This window comes from Dermacentor albipictus, chromosome 2 (assembly GCF_038994185.2).
Source record: "Dermacentor albipictus isolate Rhodes 1998 colony chromosome 2, USDA_Dalb.pri_finalv2, whole genome shotgun sequence".
Classification (NCBI taxonomy): Eukaryota; Metazoa; Arthropoda; class Arachnida; order Ixodida; family Ixodidae; genus Dermacentor; species Dermacentor albipictus.
The window spans coordinates 71,609,699-71,627,554 of record NC_091822.1 but is presented as its reverse complement, the minus strand read 5'-3'; the positions used below and the strand labels follow the sequence as shown (position 1 = coordinate 71,627,554).

Sequence of the window (17,856 nt, the reverse complement as noted above, 5' to 3'; positions counted from 1 at the left end):
ACACTGGAACCAATGAGCATATCTTAATTTGATGTGACGCAAGCTGAACAAGGACAACAGAACGCCACATCTGACGCGCTCAGTGCTGTGTGTGTCAGACGTGCCTTTCTGTTGTCCTTGTTCAGCTTGCGCTACAACAAAATAAGATATGCCGTACGAACAAGCCCCTATAGGTATCCTCATCGACAATGAGCATAGGCGCTTCTAAGGGAGCTTTAGGATCTATTTGCTATGCTAACGATGCTTAGTTATTTCCATTTGTTTGCTTAGTTCCTTCTTTCCCATTTTTTTTCTTTCATTTATATATTCAGTCATTTCAGTCGCCTTTTCTTTCCCGAGCACCGTTTTCTGCCGCTCCTTTGATTATCTCTTTCTGAGTGACCATAGCCCACTGACCTCCAGCGAAGCAGATAATAGATAGGTGCTCTGCACACAGCTGCTGACGCGCCAGCTAACACAAGGCCATGTCACCTGCCGCGTGTCCATAGCACAATTTTATTCTCCATTCTACCCCCTCGTCGCGAACACACCTACGGTCGTTGCCTCACCCACCCGCATTTCTGCTGTGCCCTTTGTGAGTAACCCACCTGAGTATACTGTGCCGAGGAAAGCAGGTCGCTTTCCGAAACTTTTCGGAACGTTCGCTCTCGTTTTTACCATGTTCTCATTTTGCCCATCGTCTTGAATTTCCATCTCCCGCGTTCCCTTGCTTTCCTTGGGTTTTGTAGAATTGTTTAACTCCAGGAATGAATCACACCTTGGATTACTCACATTGTGTTTCCATATTTTACCGATGCAATTATTGAGCTATGTAAGTTCCGGGGGTGCGCATTGTATGATTGCGATGGGATAAAAGTGCATATCTACATACACGTACTCCCGCGCTTACAGAAGCTCCAGTGAAGCCTGATTAGTTCGAATTTCGGACACGCCATTTCGATATCGGAAGATTTTTTTCGCAGACTTATGTCGGGCGACAGACAGGCTAAGTGGCCCCAGCAGCACGAAAAAGTTTTGACCAATCACGAATGGCTCTTGGCAGCAAACGCAAACACTATGAATGGAATAGTTTTTTTTTTTGTCGTTATGAGACGCCATTTATCGGGAATTATTGAGACGTCTGCATCGCAAGTTAGCTCCGTGAGTATCGTCTGCTAGCAGGAACTCTGACTCTAGTTCTTGATAAATGCATCTATGGCGGCAAAGTATCAACGTACAATCGGCGTCACGCTGCTTCAAATGTAAAGTTTGAATTGGCCGAATGGCGGCTGTCAGAGACACATCCTCACATCAATTTAGTTGGGGATAACTGTCTTAAAGAATTGAAGCTATCATCAAACCAGTGTTTCTAACTGTTGTGCCAAATTCTATGGCGGCGAAGCTCATGTTTCGGTGCGCCACTCGCGTTGGACTGCTGAGCGAAGTGGGCCCTCATGAATTTTTTTGAGGGTGCATCAGTTTTAAAACGGGAAGACTGGCATCATTCAACGATTATGCTTGCTTTACGCGGGTTAACGATGCACGATTTTTCACAGAACCAGTGATGTGCACGCAGAAAGAATTTCACAACTTCTGCAGTGGCCACTGAACCAATCCTTATTTGCCCGCATCTATTATACTATTTATTGCAATAATTACTCCAGGTCGCGTGTCGCACCCGCCTAACATAAGCTGGTCAGGGCTCATAGCATTAACACTTTGGATATTACCGGTAGCCGCATAGCCACCAACGGCGGCGTACTCGCGCTTCAAAGGCTCGCTAGCTTAAAGGAACACTACAAAGAGAATTTATTTCTTCTGCATCAGTAAATTACCTTTCTAGGACACCAAAAACACCACTCTTACTTCGATAAGATGCTTGGTAAGCCAGAAAAAGCGCACTAATGATACACTGGTGGCGACGCCTCTTTGAAGTTCTCGCACCTGGTTGCTGTGACGTCATGGATTCTGATGACATCTTCTACGGCCTACTAAATTATATAGCGTTGCAGGTTGACTACATTGTGTTCTGAAAGAACCAAACATTAAACATGGCAAGTTTCGGGAACCTTTACTCAGAGAACGCGGCCCAAATGCGAAAACATACTTTGGAATCCCTGACGTCACATTGGCGCACCGGCGTCGGGGTTTCGGCGCGAAATTGAAATACTGATACTTCGACCTTCATTTCCTCCTCTAATAGTCAAACTATTATTTTGAAACCACATCCTGCAGTGTGCTCAAAGAATGCTTAATTAGTCTAAACTAATTTGTTGTTTCGCTTTAGTGTCCCTTTAACTACGGTAGCTTCGTTTGCCGCAACACAAAGGCAGCTGCTTCTTAATCTGTCGCTGCTCTTCTCCTCCGCAAAGTTGTCCTTGCGCTACACCGCTGGTGACTCATAAGTGACTGCCGAGGCTGCAGCAGCACAAGCTGAATGTATCGTCCTATTTGTGTCCCACATAATTATCTACAGTAAGCGGTCATGGCGCACTGCCGGATGGAACTGTGTGTAACGCACCGTGGCACAACACTGGGGAAACTTGCATCCCAACTCAGCTGGCATTTGTAGATTGCTGGTTAGCTAAAATTCATAAATGACAGCAAACATAGCAGCAAGAGAAAGTTGAGTAGTCTTTCAGACAAGAATTTTGTGGTTAATATTACCACAATTACCGATCTCCACCGGCGTGAATATAGCATAGCAAGAAATAGCGCTTGTACCTATTGGAGAGGTTTAAAGAGTGTCTCCGCTGAAACATCACTTACCTGTGGGGGTACCGAATATTTCCTATAACCAAGTTGCTCTCAAAAGGTGCGCAATCAACTGAAATCTATACGAGGTAAACTAGTTACATTCTGGCGTTTTGAGTGCCAAAACCACGATCAATCTATGAGACGGCATTAGCAGGGCACTCCGGGTTAATTTGTATACCCCGTGTTCTACAACGCGCACAAAATGCACGGCCCACGGGTATTTTCGCACGTCACTCCATCGAAATGCTGCCACCGCAGCCGGGATTTCTACGCAGGCGGGACCTCTACGTTAGCAGGGCAATGCCGTGGCCACTTAGTCGTCGTAGTCAGTGTCTATGTCGGTGCTCCGCGTCATTGTTCATGTCATCTGTCGGAACAATATAAGAAAACTTTAAACCGCTTGAGTCGTATCTTGCCTCACAAAAATAAACGTCAGCTGTCTTGTCCGCATTTCTTTCTTTACCGCTACGAGCCCGGTACTTCCAGGTCACGAACGGCACGCGCGTTTCAGCATGACATAGCATTCCCGACAGGAAAGTAGCGGTTGCGGCATTTTCAAAAAATTTAGAAAACGCAAGCAAGGCAGGCGGTGATTATTGTTGTGTGGCAGATATACACCCCAGAGAGTGTAAACTTTTATTAGAGTGCACTCTTAGACAGAGGTATACTCTTTAGGGTGTATATATGCCACGCAACGATTATCGTCATCTGCCTTGCTTGCGTTTCCATTCTTGAAAACGCCGCGCCCGCTACTTTCCTGTCGGGAATACTATGCTATGCTAATAATGCGCGTGCCGTTTGTTACTTGGAAGTACTGGGATAGCAGCGTTAAAGAAAAGAAATGCTGAGAAGACAGCTGACGTTTATTGTTGTGTCGCAAGATACAACCCAAATGGGGCCCTATAACGTAAAACTATTCCAATGTGTTTCTATTCCAATTTCCTGACGTCAAATTTGCGTAACCACCGACGCAAGCACCGGGCGGTCACCCATAGGGTTGTCTGAACAGACCAATCAAACGCTCTCCTCGTTCATAGGAGGTCCCTTTTGTTTGCTTGAAAAACGAATAACATTGCCTACACAGAGCGGCTTGTTGTATCTAATTGGCTGACAAGAGGCGAGGAGAACGCTCAAGTGGAGAGGGATTCACTAGGGCAGAGCCAGTGCACTGAAAACCGATAACCGGATGAAGAGGGTGGTGCCGGCGTCTGCGATTGGTCGGCTTTCCCTTACTTAGCTTGCGGTGGCTGGTCGAAAATCGCGGCGGCATGCAACGGAAGCTTAAGAATGACGCTAAAATTGACCCTCAGCAAAGAAGAGTTGGCAGAATGAGGTAGTAAACGTGTCGAAAGTGCTTGAAAACGTTACACGGTCACGCAAGAAGTTTTATTATACGCTAATACACCCATGCTTTCCGGCAGGTGCGAGTAGCCAGCGTCTCAGCGATCGGCGGCAGCTATCTTTTATTCCTTTCGGAACGGGGCAGCCTGCGGCTATTCCGAAAAAAATTCAGTTTTGTTCGGCATATTAATGCATCTTTATCGCGTACACGTCACTTTGACGCGGTGAGTTCGTGCGGTTTTGTGACGTTGCGTGTCAGGCAGGTGAAGTGGGTGCAGCCCGAAAACTTTTTACCAATAGCCGAGGGCTAATCGCGAAAAGGGGTCGAATCAGAAATAACTGTTTTTCTTTTTTCTGTCAAATCATGCATAATCAGTGTGCACACATCATATCGGATGGGGAGGTATTGCGGTTTTTGTAACGTCGCGTGACAGACAGGTGAAGTGGGGGGTGGTCGAAAAAAGTTTTTGACCAATAGCGGAGGGCTGATAGCAGAATTGGAATAGAAAAGTTTGGAATAGTTTTACGTTATAGCGCCCCAAATCGTGTAATTTAGTTTTAGAGTGTGTAGCCATCCCTCGTTTATTCAGCGTGCGGTGCTCGGTGTGAAAGCAAATCACGTCGTGCGATATACTTTACTCGGCAGGCACCGGTTTCCCCTTCCTACTTTCTGTCTTCTCCGTTATCGCTCCATCTGTACGATGGATAACGCAGAATTTGGCAGCCGTTCACTCCATTTCAGTTGCTGTTGTTCACACAACAGTTTCCGTTGTGACCCTGGAAAGCAGAGATAGCGATAAACTCAATATTTGCTTCAACAGAAATGAAAAGAGGCTGTTCGAGATCTCTAGTATGTCAACTGAAATTATGAGGAGCCGCTGCGTACCCGTATATTGCTGTTTATTTTGAAATCTCTTTTGGTCAATAAAAAAAGCCAATACATTAATTAACGGTAGACAGTTACCGTACTGATAACGCACTCGGCGCTTAAAGGGGTGCAATTATGCGTCCGTTTTTGCCTGATTGCGGTCTATATGCATAAGAGGGTGCAAATGAACTTCAGTGTTGACTATTCGGCAAGCGTGGACTTTTTGTGTTGTTCAAAGACAAAATCATTTTCTTTAAATTTGCAGACAGCGACCCGACTATAAAGACTGAAACACACTCGCTTCTTTGCGATTTTGACTTCCAACTTGTAAGGGCGCTCCCTACGTTCATAAAGAAAAAATCCTACGTCACATATACTGCTCCATCAACTGCACATCTGAACATTTGTTGCCAGGTACAAGTTAACAACGGACTTCTGAGCCTCTAATACGATATATATGAAGTGAACTTGACATTTGAATTCGAGCATATGCGTTCATAGACACTTGAAATTTAAGCAAGTAGAAGTAACTGCAATTTTCTAGGCAGGCTAAATTAAGCCACCTTATTGGAGGGACATATCAGTCTTGATTATGAGTCTTTATTACCGCTCGCCACTCGTGATCGGCTGGCCCTAATAAGATAACTATAGGCGTAGTGCCACTCTCACCCCTGAGGAAACGGGAGAAGGAAATAATATAAAATTGGATTACGACATTAGCATAGTGCCTCGTTAATTTTCCATGCTGTTCATTTTTATTCATTGCCTGGTGGTCCCTGATTTGCGGCCAAGATGAGCCGCAGCCCGAAAGTAACAGACTACCGCCACAATCGGCACACCTGTCTGTAACTGAACGGCTTCGGGACACCTAGAGATGCTAAGGCTAAAGAGGACAGGCGGAATCGTCAGGTAAGCCAGGTTCATGGCATGGCGAGACGTTAAATACAGGCTCAGAAATTTGCTGCTATTTCCTTCCCAGGGAGTACTTGCATGAAAGGCTCTGCTGTTTTATAAACGGGAGCTCTAAAGTTTTAGAATTTTATCAGCTCATATTGTTTACGAATACTGGAAATGAAATATCTTCAGGCGTGGAGCTGATTTACTGCGACATCCGCAGACTGCGATAGCTATCATCGCCTTCTTCTGAAAAAGTCATTTCTGGCTATCCACACGCTATAACGTAAAATTATTCCAAACTTTTCTATTCCAATTCCGCTATCAGCCCTCCACGATTGGTCAAAAACTTTTTTCGACCACGCCCACTTCACCTGTCTGTCACGCGACGTCACGAAAACCGCCATACCTCTCCATCTGATATGATGTGTACACACTGATTATGCATTATTTGACAGAAAAAAGAAAAACAGTTATTTCTGATTCGACCCCTTTTCGCTTTAGCCCTCGGCTATTGGTAAAATCGGGCTGAACCCACTTCACCTGCCTGTCACGCGACGTCACAAAACCGCACATACTCACCGCGTCAGAGTGACGTGTACGCGATAAAGATGCATTAATATGCCGAACAAAACTGAATTTTCTTCGGAATAGCCGCAGGCTGCCCCGTTGCGAATGCAATAAAAGATGACTGCTGCCGATCGCCAAGACGCTGGCTACTCGCACCTGCCGGATAGCATGGGTGTATTTGCGTATATTAAAACTTTTTGCGTGGCCGTGTAACGTTTTCGAGCTCTTTCGGCACGTTTACCACCTCATTCTGCCAACTCTTCTTTGCTGAGGGTGAGTTTTAGCGTCATTAAGCTTCCGTTGCATGCCGCCGCGATTGTCTACGAGCCCCGCAGCAAGCTAAGTGAGGGAAAGCCGACCAATCGCAGATGCCGGCACCACCGTCTTCATCCGGTTATCGATTTTCAGTGCACTGGCTCTGCCCCACTGAATCCCTGTCCACTTGAGCGTTCTCCTCGCCTCTTGTCAGCCAATTAGATACGACAAGCCGCTCAGTGTAGGCAATGTTATTCGTATTAGGAGACCGTTTGACTGGTCTGTTCAGACAACCCTGCGGGTGACCGCCCAGTGCTTGCGTCGGTGGTTACGCAAATTAGACGTCAGGGGATTGGAATAGAAACATATTGGAATAGTTTTACGTTATAGGACCCTACGTCCCCTGATGTTCCTTGAAAAATGGACGCACCGACGTGACCACTCTCAGTGTGTGTGCCAGAGAGAGGTGGAAAACCTTTCACAGATTGCATTCACGAACGTCAAAACACGATACCGCAGTCATTTGCGTATCCCGTGCCAATGTGTAAGTTGACATATGAACTGCAGTTCAAATACTAGTGACGACGCTGGCAGCCTTCCAATGCATTTGTGCTACCGACGATTAAATTGTGTGTTTGATTCGTAGCGATACCATATCGATAGGGGCGGATTCCAAGAATGATAGTGGACTCCTTTTTAGGTTCACTTTAAAAAATCCCCAGGTGTAAAAAAAGATACTTCGGCCCAGGATAACGAAGCACTAACGCTACACCTGCCGCAATATTATACAGACGAAGAGTTGCATTATTTTGCCTCGTATCAATTAAAGTGATATTTCAAACACGTGGTGAAGCAAGCTGATTTTGAGAAGAAGGCGTTCTTCAATGTTTGCCTTAGTCGTGTTCGCCTTCCTTTGTGAAGGGGTCACTTCCCGCTAATAAACAGGCGTAGAAATGGATTCTTTTATTTTTCATCTTGCCCACATTGTTTATTTTTTACCTCAATTTGTTTATTTCAAGTTAGCTCTGCATATTACCGATAATTTGCGCAACGCGGCGTCAGCTAATCGTTGGTCTTTAGGTGGATCACGGTGTTCTTTTCCGGCATCCGTAGAAGGGTAAGCACTCCGTTAGGCGCAATAAGCCATACCAAACGTCATACGTATCGGATGGAGGAAACGTTCGTACAGGCACACGCACCCCTCTCCTGTCGAGACGTAGGAAAATTCAACGCAGAGAGGAGGTAGGGCTGCCCGGAGGCTGAAGGGAGCACATATGGCCTATTTATTTCTCCTCTTTCGTATTCTGCTTTTTCCATTCTGCCGTTGGCTCTATTTGAGTTTTTTCACCTCGGTTTCACCTGTTTTTTGTAAGTGAATAGCAGAGCATGGGTTCATACCATTCGAGCAGGTGGCAGCGCTGACGTGCTTTTGGGGTGCAGTTGTTCTCTTGTGCGGCATCAGCGGAGCGGCTTGGCTGGCGCAGCAAAACGAGGCATCGGCAACTTCCTCATTTGCCGGGCATCCACAATGTACACATTATTGCCATTCAATAGAGGCAGATTGAACGTAATGCAGGCACAGTAGACGCGGTAGAGCCTTTCCTGTCCGATTACCAGGTATGTCTACGCCACGCTATCGGCGTTTCTGCCTATATGTATTATTTCTGAAGAAGGAACTGCGGTACGATTTTGAGGGGCGCATATAATGTTCCCACGTAAATACATATGGTGGTGCACGGAGAGTTAACGGTGTGCCCTAAGCAACATTTGTATTTGAAGCCTCTCTGTTGGTACAATTTAAAACAGGCGAAATATAGAGGGTTTGTTTATTATCTGGGCGAATTCCGCGTGGTTGCCTAAGCTTACGTTGTTGGCATTTTGTAGCGATTAGAACATGGAAACAGCCGTTTTGATATCAGAGCAGTTTGGCGCGCTTTTTCAGCCAACATCAGTCATAAGAAAAGTTGTGGATTTTTGTTTGGTATGTGTGACATGACTCCTCCTCGTTGGTACTAGAATCGAAAGTAAAGAATATCTGCTATACCTCTAAGTGCCTGTTTCGCATCTCCGTAACAGTAATGCCTACGGGACGGCACACGTAAAGAGGACGCGTAAAATAACAGCATATTTGTATTTTATCCTCAAGTACGTTTCCGGTAGCCAGTCTATGTATGCACAAGTGATGTGTCACTGCTGGAAGCTGAAGACACAGTGATACAATACGTTGTTGCCACGTTTGTTTGGAGCTTCTTGCGTGAAGCAATTAGTTGAGCCAATGTGCTTCTGCAGCTATAACGGGGACGTCTAGGCCTGATCACGGTTTGCTCAGGAACCTCATCGCGCACCCCCTTTTCTTCTGTCAGGACTAACATCCGTTCGTGCATAGGATGCTGTATATATATATATATATATATATATATATATATATATATATATATATATATATATATATATATATATATATATATATATATATATATATATATATATATGTATATGTCCAATATATATATTGTACCTGGCACCAAGCGTTAAAATGGTTATCCCTAAATTGCACACAGCAAACCTTCCTGCTAACAAAAGATTGGAGGAGCGAGGTTGCATACCATGGTCAGCGAACTGCCACCTACGTTTGCGATACGGCAGTAAAAGACACTGCGTCACACACTTCACGGACCTTATTTTTCGAAGGAACCTTAAGAACAGTGTTGTTATCATATTCTGAATTTATTTTTTAGCTTTCAACAGCCACGAAGATCCCATACGATATGTTTGTAGTATTTGGTCGCCCATAGCCTATTCAAACGTAACCTGTGTTATATGCATGCAGAAGTCACGCGATCAACGAAATTATTGCTCTTTTATTTTTTCGGGAAACTACGGCATATGTTCGTAGTGCGCACACGGCTCAAGAGGCCGCCGCCTGAGTTGAACTCCTGGTCAGATGCCTTCCTTTGCCCTTGCTTAGTAATAGCTATGTGTGTACTTACAGCTTATGCAGAGCTACTCCCTCTGCAACAAATACATTGCAGCTGGTATGTAATACCTCCGACTGCAATTCAGTCAGAGCGATGCTCTAATTCATTCGGGGCACTGCCTTATTTCATTTATAAAAATTCGAAAAAGAATTTGAGATTCCTGCAACAGACACAGGCAGATAATGATACGACGAGAAAATTGAGCCCACAGCAGTAAAAAAAGGGCGAAGCAGTGGCTCCCATGGGGCAAGGTGTCTCCCACGGTCTGCTGTGCAGCATTTTGGAGCTAAACCCCACGATTTTGTTTATCGTAGTGGCGGTAGTGGGAAAAAGTTAGGCGGGCGAGGGTTTGATAGATGCAATTAACGTATTATTATGTACATTTCGTAGGTCATACCGAGCAAAACTGCACTGGTCGCGGATTACATTACGTGCATCGCAGTGAAAATTGGTGTTCACAAGGTTGAATAGGTGTTTGTGATAAACTCTTCATTGTAATTACCCTATCACAGGCATGAGGCGGAAGAAATTAGCGTACATGTCGTTCATCATGACAAGCTTCTAACGTGGTTCATACCCACAATAAGGGATGCATCGAGAATAAGGTACTGTGTGGAAAAGAACGTCTAAATCTGCACCGCTATGTCGCAACGACAATGACACGTGGTTTACACTGTAGGCCACAGTACTCACAAGCGCCAACTGCTTATATAGTAGGTAGTGCAAATGCATAGAAAAAAATGAAATGGCTCAAATCTTGTAGGTGGCACTCCGTCACTTCGCTCGTGAGATCAGTTCCACAAGTTTGATCGCGGAGTGTATTCAAAATCTCAAGGTGGAACAATTAAAACGAGTAATCCTGCCTTATAAGCGTGAAACCTTTAACAGAGCAACGGTATTCTCCCCTGCGGCCTAAATATTCACTTCCGCAAAAACAATGAATGGTATAAGAAGACTTATAATTTGAAGGTCATTTTAAGTACCACGGTGCAGTCACGCCAAAGCATGTAGGTGCTGGCAGGTTCTCCTACCCCACGACGAAAAAGAAATGTGGCTGTCATTCAAGTTGAACGAAGATTATACCAATCAATTATACTTAAATGCTGAAACTTTCAACCACCATAAAAATATTCGCATGATAAGTTGTTAAAACAATTGCAAACAAAAGTTTTTTTTCATCTATGTGTTTTAACGAGATAAATATAACCTGCTTACAGAGTGCTGAAGTCTGTCGATGTGTAGTTCCATTTTCACAACATGCACTACTATGTGGTATAGAGTGTGGGCTCCATACATCGCAAGTAAGAAAAGGTCTGAACTTATTTTCATACTACCATTTCTGGATTAAGCCAAATCATAAATACCGTTTCAAGGTAATAATAAATTTCATTCTTCGTGTTGCTTTAAATAATTATTTTCCATGCTACCCACCCTTCCCTCTTAAAAATTGCCCTAACCGCAGGGATCTCTTCCAGTTCAGCGTAGTGGGAGAACGCGATTACTTGAGAATAAGCAGAAAACCAACACCCACATAATAAGATGCTGGTTTTCACGGCAGGAAACGCTGATGTCACATTAAGTAAGGTCTGAGCCGAAAGAAACGCTAGCCTGCTGTGCTTTTTGACACTGTAGGCTGTACTAGCTTGATAAATGCCTAAATAAATATACTAGACCCTAACATAGTACAAAACATTGTTTGCAGTTACGTGATTTGCTGCTCCCGTGGAAAGTCGGGTGCGAGACGATCTACCTGCGGCAACTTCCACGACGTCGTTCAGGTCAAGCGTGTGGCACCACTGCCATGGATCGTTGCTGGACGGTGCCGGTTACAATGGCTGCATCCGCATTTCTGATTTGCATGCCCTGGACGTGGTTCGGTCTCCTCCTCGTGCTGTTCGTGGAAAAGTTCGACGTAACCAGGGAAACGGCTTCCTGGCCAAAAAGCGTCGCCATAATGCTGAGCCATCTTTCAGGTACTTATACAGCTGTGCCCAAGTTGTGGCATTCTCTTGCAGTGCGCTTGTCGCTTTGTTACACTACTTCATGACTCATTCTTACGCACTGTCAAAGAACACTGTCACTATCTGCAACATACTGTCGCGAGAGAGATAGGATACACTAATAGAATTGACAGCGTCATGTTGTCAGAATTTTCAGGCACTGAAAAAAACTGTACTTTTGGCTTCGGACTTAAGCCTGTCTGACTAACCACTAGTTATGAGACTCTATTCACTATATCGCCCTTAGGCATACCAAGAGAGGACAAACGATTAACCATTTTGACTGATAAAAATTAGAACCCACCGGACCTCAGTCGTGCTCGGACCCACAAAAACAAGACTCATGCGGGATTACTCCGACTCACGGACTGCTCACTTGGCCTCTCTTTAATGCACAGAGCTGGGCTAGTTGGCTTTAGCTTACAACACCAAAAAAAAAGAAAGCACAGATTAAATAGAAACGCAAAGCACAACTTTTTGCAGCATCTTCTATTTCCTTATTTTCTATTGTGACAAGCTCGCGGATTCGTTGGCACAAGGTCAATGAGAGTCAATAAAAGAAAGGAAAAAATTGGCATCCACTTAACGGAAACCCATACAGGCGTGGTTAAGACAAGGTCAGAATAAATTTTTCTTCAACTGCGAGGCTTCTGTTTCTGAGAAACACGTATGGGTATTCTTTCAACTTGCCGCTACAATAACTGTAATGGTAGAGCGACCGCCGCGGAAAGGAGTTGGTCCCGTGTTCAAATCCCGTAGCAGGACGAATATTTTTTTAACTGTGACCAGTGGCGTAGCCCGAAATATTGTTCGTGGGTCGGTGGGGTGGGGGTGGGGGGGGGGGGGGGCTCACTTTGCAGCTCGGCCTTCTCCTCATAACATCTCTCGAGGGAACAAATGTATGAATTATAACTGCATTGCCATTCCCAAAGGTTATGCGAATATATTTTTGAACGCTACGCACTGTCAGGTAAATTTCTATCTTTTCATAAAAAATACACTCGTATGTACCTAATGTTGTGCCCAAAATATCCGATAGCAATGCTTCCATGTTTTTGTCTATTCAATAAGTAAAGAAAATATCACACAAACTTTACAACTATATCAGTTTTAAATCAGCAGAGCAGTGCACGCCGCTAATGTGAAAAATGGAAAGGCCGTGAAATGAACAAGTTAAAGACAAATATTTTAATGAAACTGTAATTGTCATTCGAGAACCTTGATTACATTTTTGTACATATGCCACGGCCAGGAAGAAATCTCAGTGGCACTGTCCGTTGTTCCAATACATCACCGGTCGTGTATTGTAATTGCGCCGAAATTATGGTCGCAACAAAGAGCACAGACAGAAAGCACCAGTTACGCAAGATATACGAGGGCGAGTCAAATGAAAGTGAGCCGATGCGAATTGATGACAAACGGGGTACTTACTTTAAAAGTAGTCTATGACCATTTATACATTTCCCCACTGACTAATGAGTCGCTTTATTCCCGTCTCATAATGATCCTTGGGCTACTGCTTCAAAAAGTCTGTAACTGACTCTTTCACGTCATCGTCCGACACTAGTCTGGTTCCCTTGAGCTGTTTTTTCAATTGCCCCAAAATGTGGAACTCGTAAGGTGACAGGTCTGAGCTGTATGGTGAATGTGGCAGAGTCTCTCACTTGAACTTGGCCAGTTTTTTTTGTTAATTACATAAACGACGTGGGAACGGGCACTGTCGTTGAGCAAGATGATCCTATTCGTCAATTTTCCACGTCGTATGTTCTTGATTGCGATAGGCCGCCGATCCAGCGTTCCATAATACCAGAAACGATAAGTAGTCTCTAGGTTTAATAAATTCGATCAAGTAATGGCCCCTGACGGTCGAAAAAAAGAAACTCAACAAAACCTTTCCGGCGGAAAAGTCGGCCTTTGCTTTCTTTGGGGTGGTGAATTCGAATGTTTCTACTGTAAGTATTTCGACGTTTTTCAGGCTCGTAATAGAGGGCACCATAATTCGTCCGCGATGACAACTGCAGAAAAGAAGTCGTCACGCTGATTGTGATAGCGGATTAAATGAGCCAAGGCAGCGCCCAACCTCTCCGTCTCCTGGCGGTGGTTCAAAATATTCGGCATCCATTGCGCACACAAGAGCCGATAACCAATGTGTTCATGAACTGCGGTGTGCGCCGAACCGTGGCTGATGTTCATATGCTCTGCCAGTTCGTCGATGCGTATCCTCCGTTTTTGTCTAATCAATCTTTGCAATTGTGCTGGGAGTGATATCACGGTGGCTTTGGCCCGGCCATGGATCGTCTTTGCAACTTTCACGTCCTTCTGTGAACCGTTTGCTCCAACTCTTCACAGTGGCCTATGAAATGCAAAGTTCGAGGTACATGGCTGTCATACGGCGACTAATTTCTTTTTGGGAAACACCTTCAGCTCTTGAAAACCTCACGACATCACGCTGTTGAACTTTTGGTGTGTCCATTAATTCAAGCAACCATGTACATATTATGCAATGTATAAGAGCAATAAAAAAAATTATCCTCCTACCTGCATATCAATTTTTTATATGACAGATGCCTGTGTGCTACGCGCATGGCTCTCAAATAATGAACCGAATCATTATTGCGAAGGGTGGGTTGGCTCACTTTCATTTGACTCGCCCTCGTACATTAGAAATGCGAAGCTACAATGGAATGGACAAATACGAACATACGGCTTGATAAACGGCAAAAAAAATGTCACTGAGAACATTGTTCTATGTAATTATACATAAAAACCTCGCGAATGATATTTAAATATACGTCTAAATCTCCGAAAAATCTACATGTTTCAGAAAAAGCCCTTTATATAATGCGCCAAACAAGGCGAATAAACATGGTGGGCAAACACATATCACCGTATCTTAGGACCGCTCCTCCCCCCTTCCTCCCCCCCCCCGTGATGTATCGCACGTGACGGAAGGCGGCACGCTTGCTCCCCGCTTTTCTCCCTCGCTCACGCAAGACTGAGCCACCATCGTTGGCGCACCCATGCCACCTCTCCACCCTCCTAGCTTTCCCTCGCACATGCAGCATGCGTAGAGCGGTCACGATGCTAGCGTCCTCGGACTTTATGCGTCCTCGGACATGAGGCCGACGACATGGCAGAGATGCGCTTTCAGTGTTCATATACTTGCTGTCGCCATAATAAGAATATCTGGCAACTGAAGCGCCCCATGGCCCATTACTTTACGCAAAAGAAGACGAAGTAACGAAATCGAACTTTCACCATGCGACAATTCGCTGCGCAGCAACATTTTTTTCTTATTTTGTGGGGCCAGAGCACCAAAATAAAAAGAAACGCAAAGCAAAGCACGTTGGCTGCAATCGAATGTCTGCTTTGGGCACCTAATGTGGCTACCGAAGGAATATCAAAGAAAACGGGAAGCGCTTGGTGCACAGAGAAGCATGAGCATACTGCTTAGTATCGTTCACCGGCGAAACAAGGCTTTCCGAAGAGGTAGCGCTCAAGCGAACGCGTTGCAATCCGTCGAGTCCCCACAGTAATGGTGGCGAGCGACAATTGTTTCTTTTACTCGTCTGCTATCCAGAAACCTTGCAAAACTTTTCCAGCCGAAAATACACTCGGCCAGACAGAACGAACGCGCACAGACGGGCGCCGAGCGCTGGTCGGAGCAACACGAGAAAAACGCATGAGCTATGGCTGGCTCTGGCAGCCCGCGGGTATCGAGAACAAGAAAATTGAAGAGCCTCAATGCGTCCTCGCGAATTAAAGTCAAAGTTCAAAAGTAAATAACAACGTAGTTACCTTTGCTGGCTTTAGTGTATTGACATTGATGTTTTTGCCGCAGGTGAAAGATTGATACTCTTTTCTGTGACATGACGTCAGAAATGAATCACCCCTATGCTTAGTCTCATCAGACATCACTGCGTGCTTTGTCCGCCTGTCTGATAGTGTATTGATTTGACTTGCCTCATTGTATGGTCCGATGTAGGACTTTAGAAAAGTTGATGCCCCTTTGGGCGTCAATTGTTTATTACAACATTAAACCCACAAAGTTGCGGAATTGATAACCTAAAGCACGACTTTGGAAATATCAAGGCACCTTCCGCTTCAAAAGTTTATAAGAGATTGCTACCCATAATGTTTCGAGATTGAAATCCATGCGCTCCGTAGATACAGCGACGGGCCCACATGCTATCAAAACGCCCCTGAAACTTTGTGCTCGGATGGAGCTCCTTGCGTTATGTAACTCCCGGTGCATAGGCGGTGCCACGAAACCCAGCCCAAGTTTGCAATGTTCGCGCTGAAATGTCTTTTCGAGCGTGAAGAAGACATTGTAGAGAAAATCCAGAATGACTTCCGGCGCCGGGTATGTTTTGGTCGGTGGTGCATGACTCGGGGAGCGGGCTGGGGCCCCATAAGCATCTTCCCTCTTGGCTACGCCTCTGACTGTGAGGCCTTTGCCCCTGACAAACCTCTGTGGGTTTCCTCTGTAGCTTAGTGCTACAGTTCGGTTGAATGTCAATTTTTCGCTTGCGTGTACTTTCCTGCACCTTGTGGGCTTCCGCAGAACTCATTTGCCGAGGGTTAGTGCGCACAAACTAACTCCAGAAATCTGAATTGAACATGTGACTTAGCCGGGCTTACAGAATTATGGGATAAAGTTGAATCCGATTCCTACAATAGCGTACTCGCTGAAAATCTAGACCTGGGGCCTACTTCGGTCCCATTACATTTCAGTTGGGCTCGCTCCGACTAGGACTTGCAGGTGAGTCCTAGTGAAAGCGAGCCATTAAGTTAGCATAAGGAAGCCAAATCATGAGTAAGTTTGCGCACTAAGCAGGTAGGGCAAGGGCACCAAATTAAAGTAAGCAGGCTTTACTCGAACTAGTAAGTTACTTTTCTCCTGGGTGCCGATTGTACGGCCCCGACCGCGCTTGCGTGGAGCACGGGGCTGCCGAGCTACGATATGCGTTTGCGCTCCTAGCCTTTCGTCACTGGTTTGAGCCAGTTTGCTTTGGGCATCTATTGGCCAATGAGCTCGCTGGGGTTGCAGGAATTTCTCGCCATGCAATTCGCTTTCGCTAGTCCCTTGTACAGCCCATACCAGCTGATGACATGCTAGCAACAGCAGCGGCGAACAAGAACCACGTGCCTTATTAAAGCGAAACTTCCCTTGCCTACAATCATGGGATCTTGCCTATGTTGGCCGCTGAGTTTGTCGTTCACTCGTCAGCCTCTCACTAAATAAAAAAAAGCTGGGGCAGCTTAGACAGGAAAACAGCCAAGGTGGGGGCCCCACCTAGGTTATTCTTGGTTCGGCTAAGTTGATGTGCCTTTACGCTTGGAGACTCGGTCAAGTTTTCTCAGTGGTGTCGTCGTTAGTCCCCAAAGAGCAATGAACACTCGGTCAATAAAATATGCACAATGTGGTGTTTCATTTTCAGTCCCAGTCATTTCCTTCATCGTCATCGTATGATGGCACAACTACACAAGGCAAACCTTTGTCGAGCGCGTCTTCCCACTAGTAAACCTCACCACTGTTTCATGAGCGTGATATTTGGGATAGGACTGAAGTCGTCGCATCCGTTCTCGAGTAGCGGCGTGGCGGCTTTCCCGCCAGGCTTCCTCTTTCTCTCAATTGGCGCTCTTCTTCTGTCGCCCACCTCTCTTTTCATCGGAGACCCGGCTGTTCTGGTGGCACGACGGTGGAGCGGAGCTGCTTTTATACCCCCATGATTACGTCACGGCTTAGATGCGCATCTGCGCATGCGCGGCCGCCGTACGGCGCGGGGAGGCAAAGCTACGGTGAAGCGGTGCCGGCGGGCGCGATGACGTCATCGCTCGGTGAGGTTTTGTTGCGCACCTTCGCCAGCCTAACCACCAGCTTAAACAGCATCGCTGTGAAAATAAAGAAGGGCGTCGCCCAGCACAGCAACCCAGCGCTCTAAAAATAGATAATTTTTTTTCTTCCTTCGTACAAGGTATCTATAGCAGCAACTTACCAGCTAGACAACCCAAAACCCACACATACCACATTATAAAGAACACAAAAAATGCATCCGTATGAGTAATAGCCAACAAGAAATAAACGATTACTGTGGCCCCTAAATTGGAGGCAACGACGCACACCTAATTAATTGAAGTCACCAGTACGGCGGAAATTGTGTTTGGCCATATGTGTCTGCTCTACAAAATTGCCCTGAACACGAAACAACAA

At 45.5% G+C, this 17,856-nt stretch overlaps 1 protein-coding gene across 3 annotated transcripts in view; it reads left to right on the top strand.

The window, feature by feature from the left end:
• Positions 1 to 518: 518 nt before the first annotated feature.
• LOC135908197 (monocarboxylate transporter 12-like) overlaps positions 519 to 17,856 on the top strand; it is a 66,551-nt gene continuing 49,213 nt past the window's right edge. For 2 of the 3 annotated variants that reach the window (XM_065439950.1, XM_070533671.1), the window contains exons 1-2: positions 519 to 574; positions 11,345 to 11,615. In XM_065439950.1, the coding sequence (XP_065296022.1) occupies positions 11,444 to 11,615 (172 nt within the window). In that variant the 5' untranslated portion in view covers positions 519 to 574; positions 11,345 to 11,443. Of the gene's footprint in view, positions 575 to 8,180; positions 8,282 to 11,344; positions 11,616 to 17,856 lie in introns of those variants that run through there. The other variant, XM_070533670.1, reaches the window with a different exon arrangement.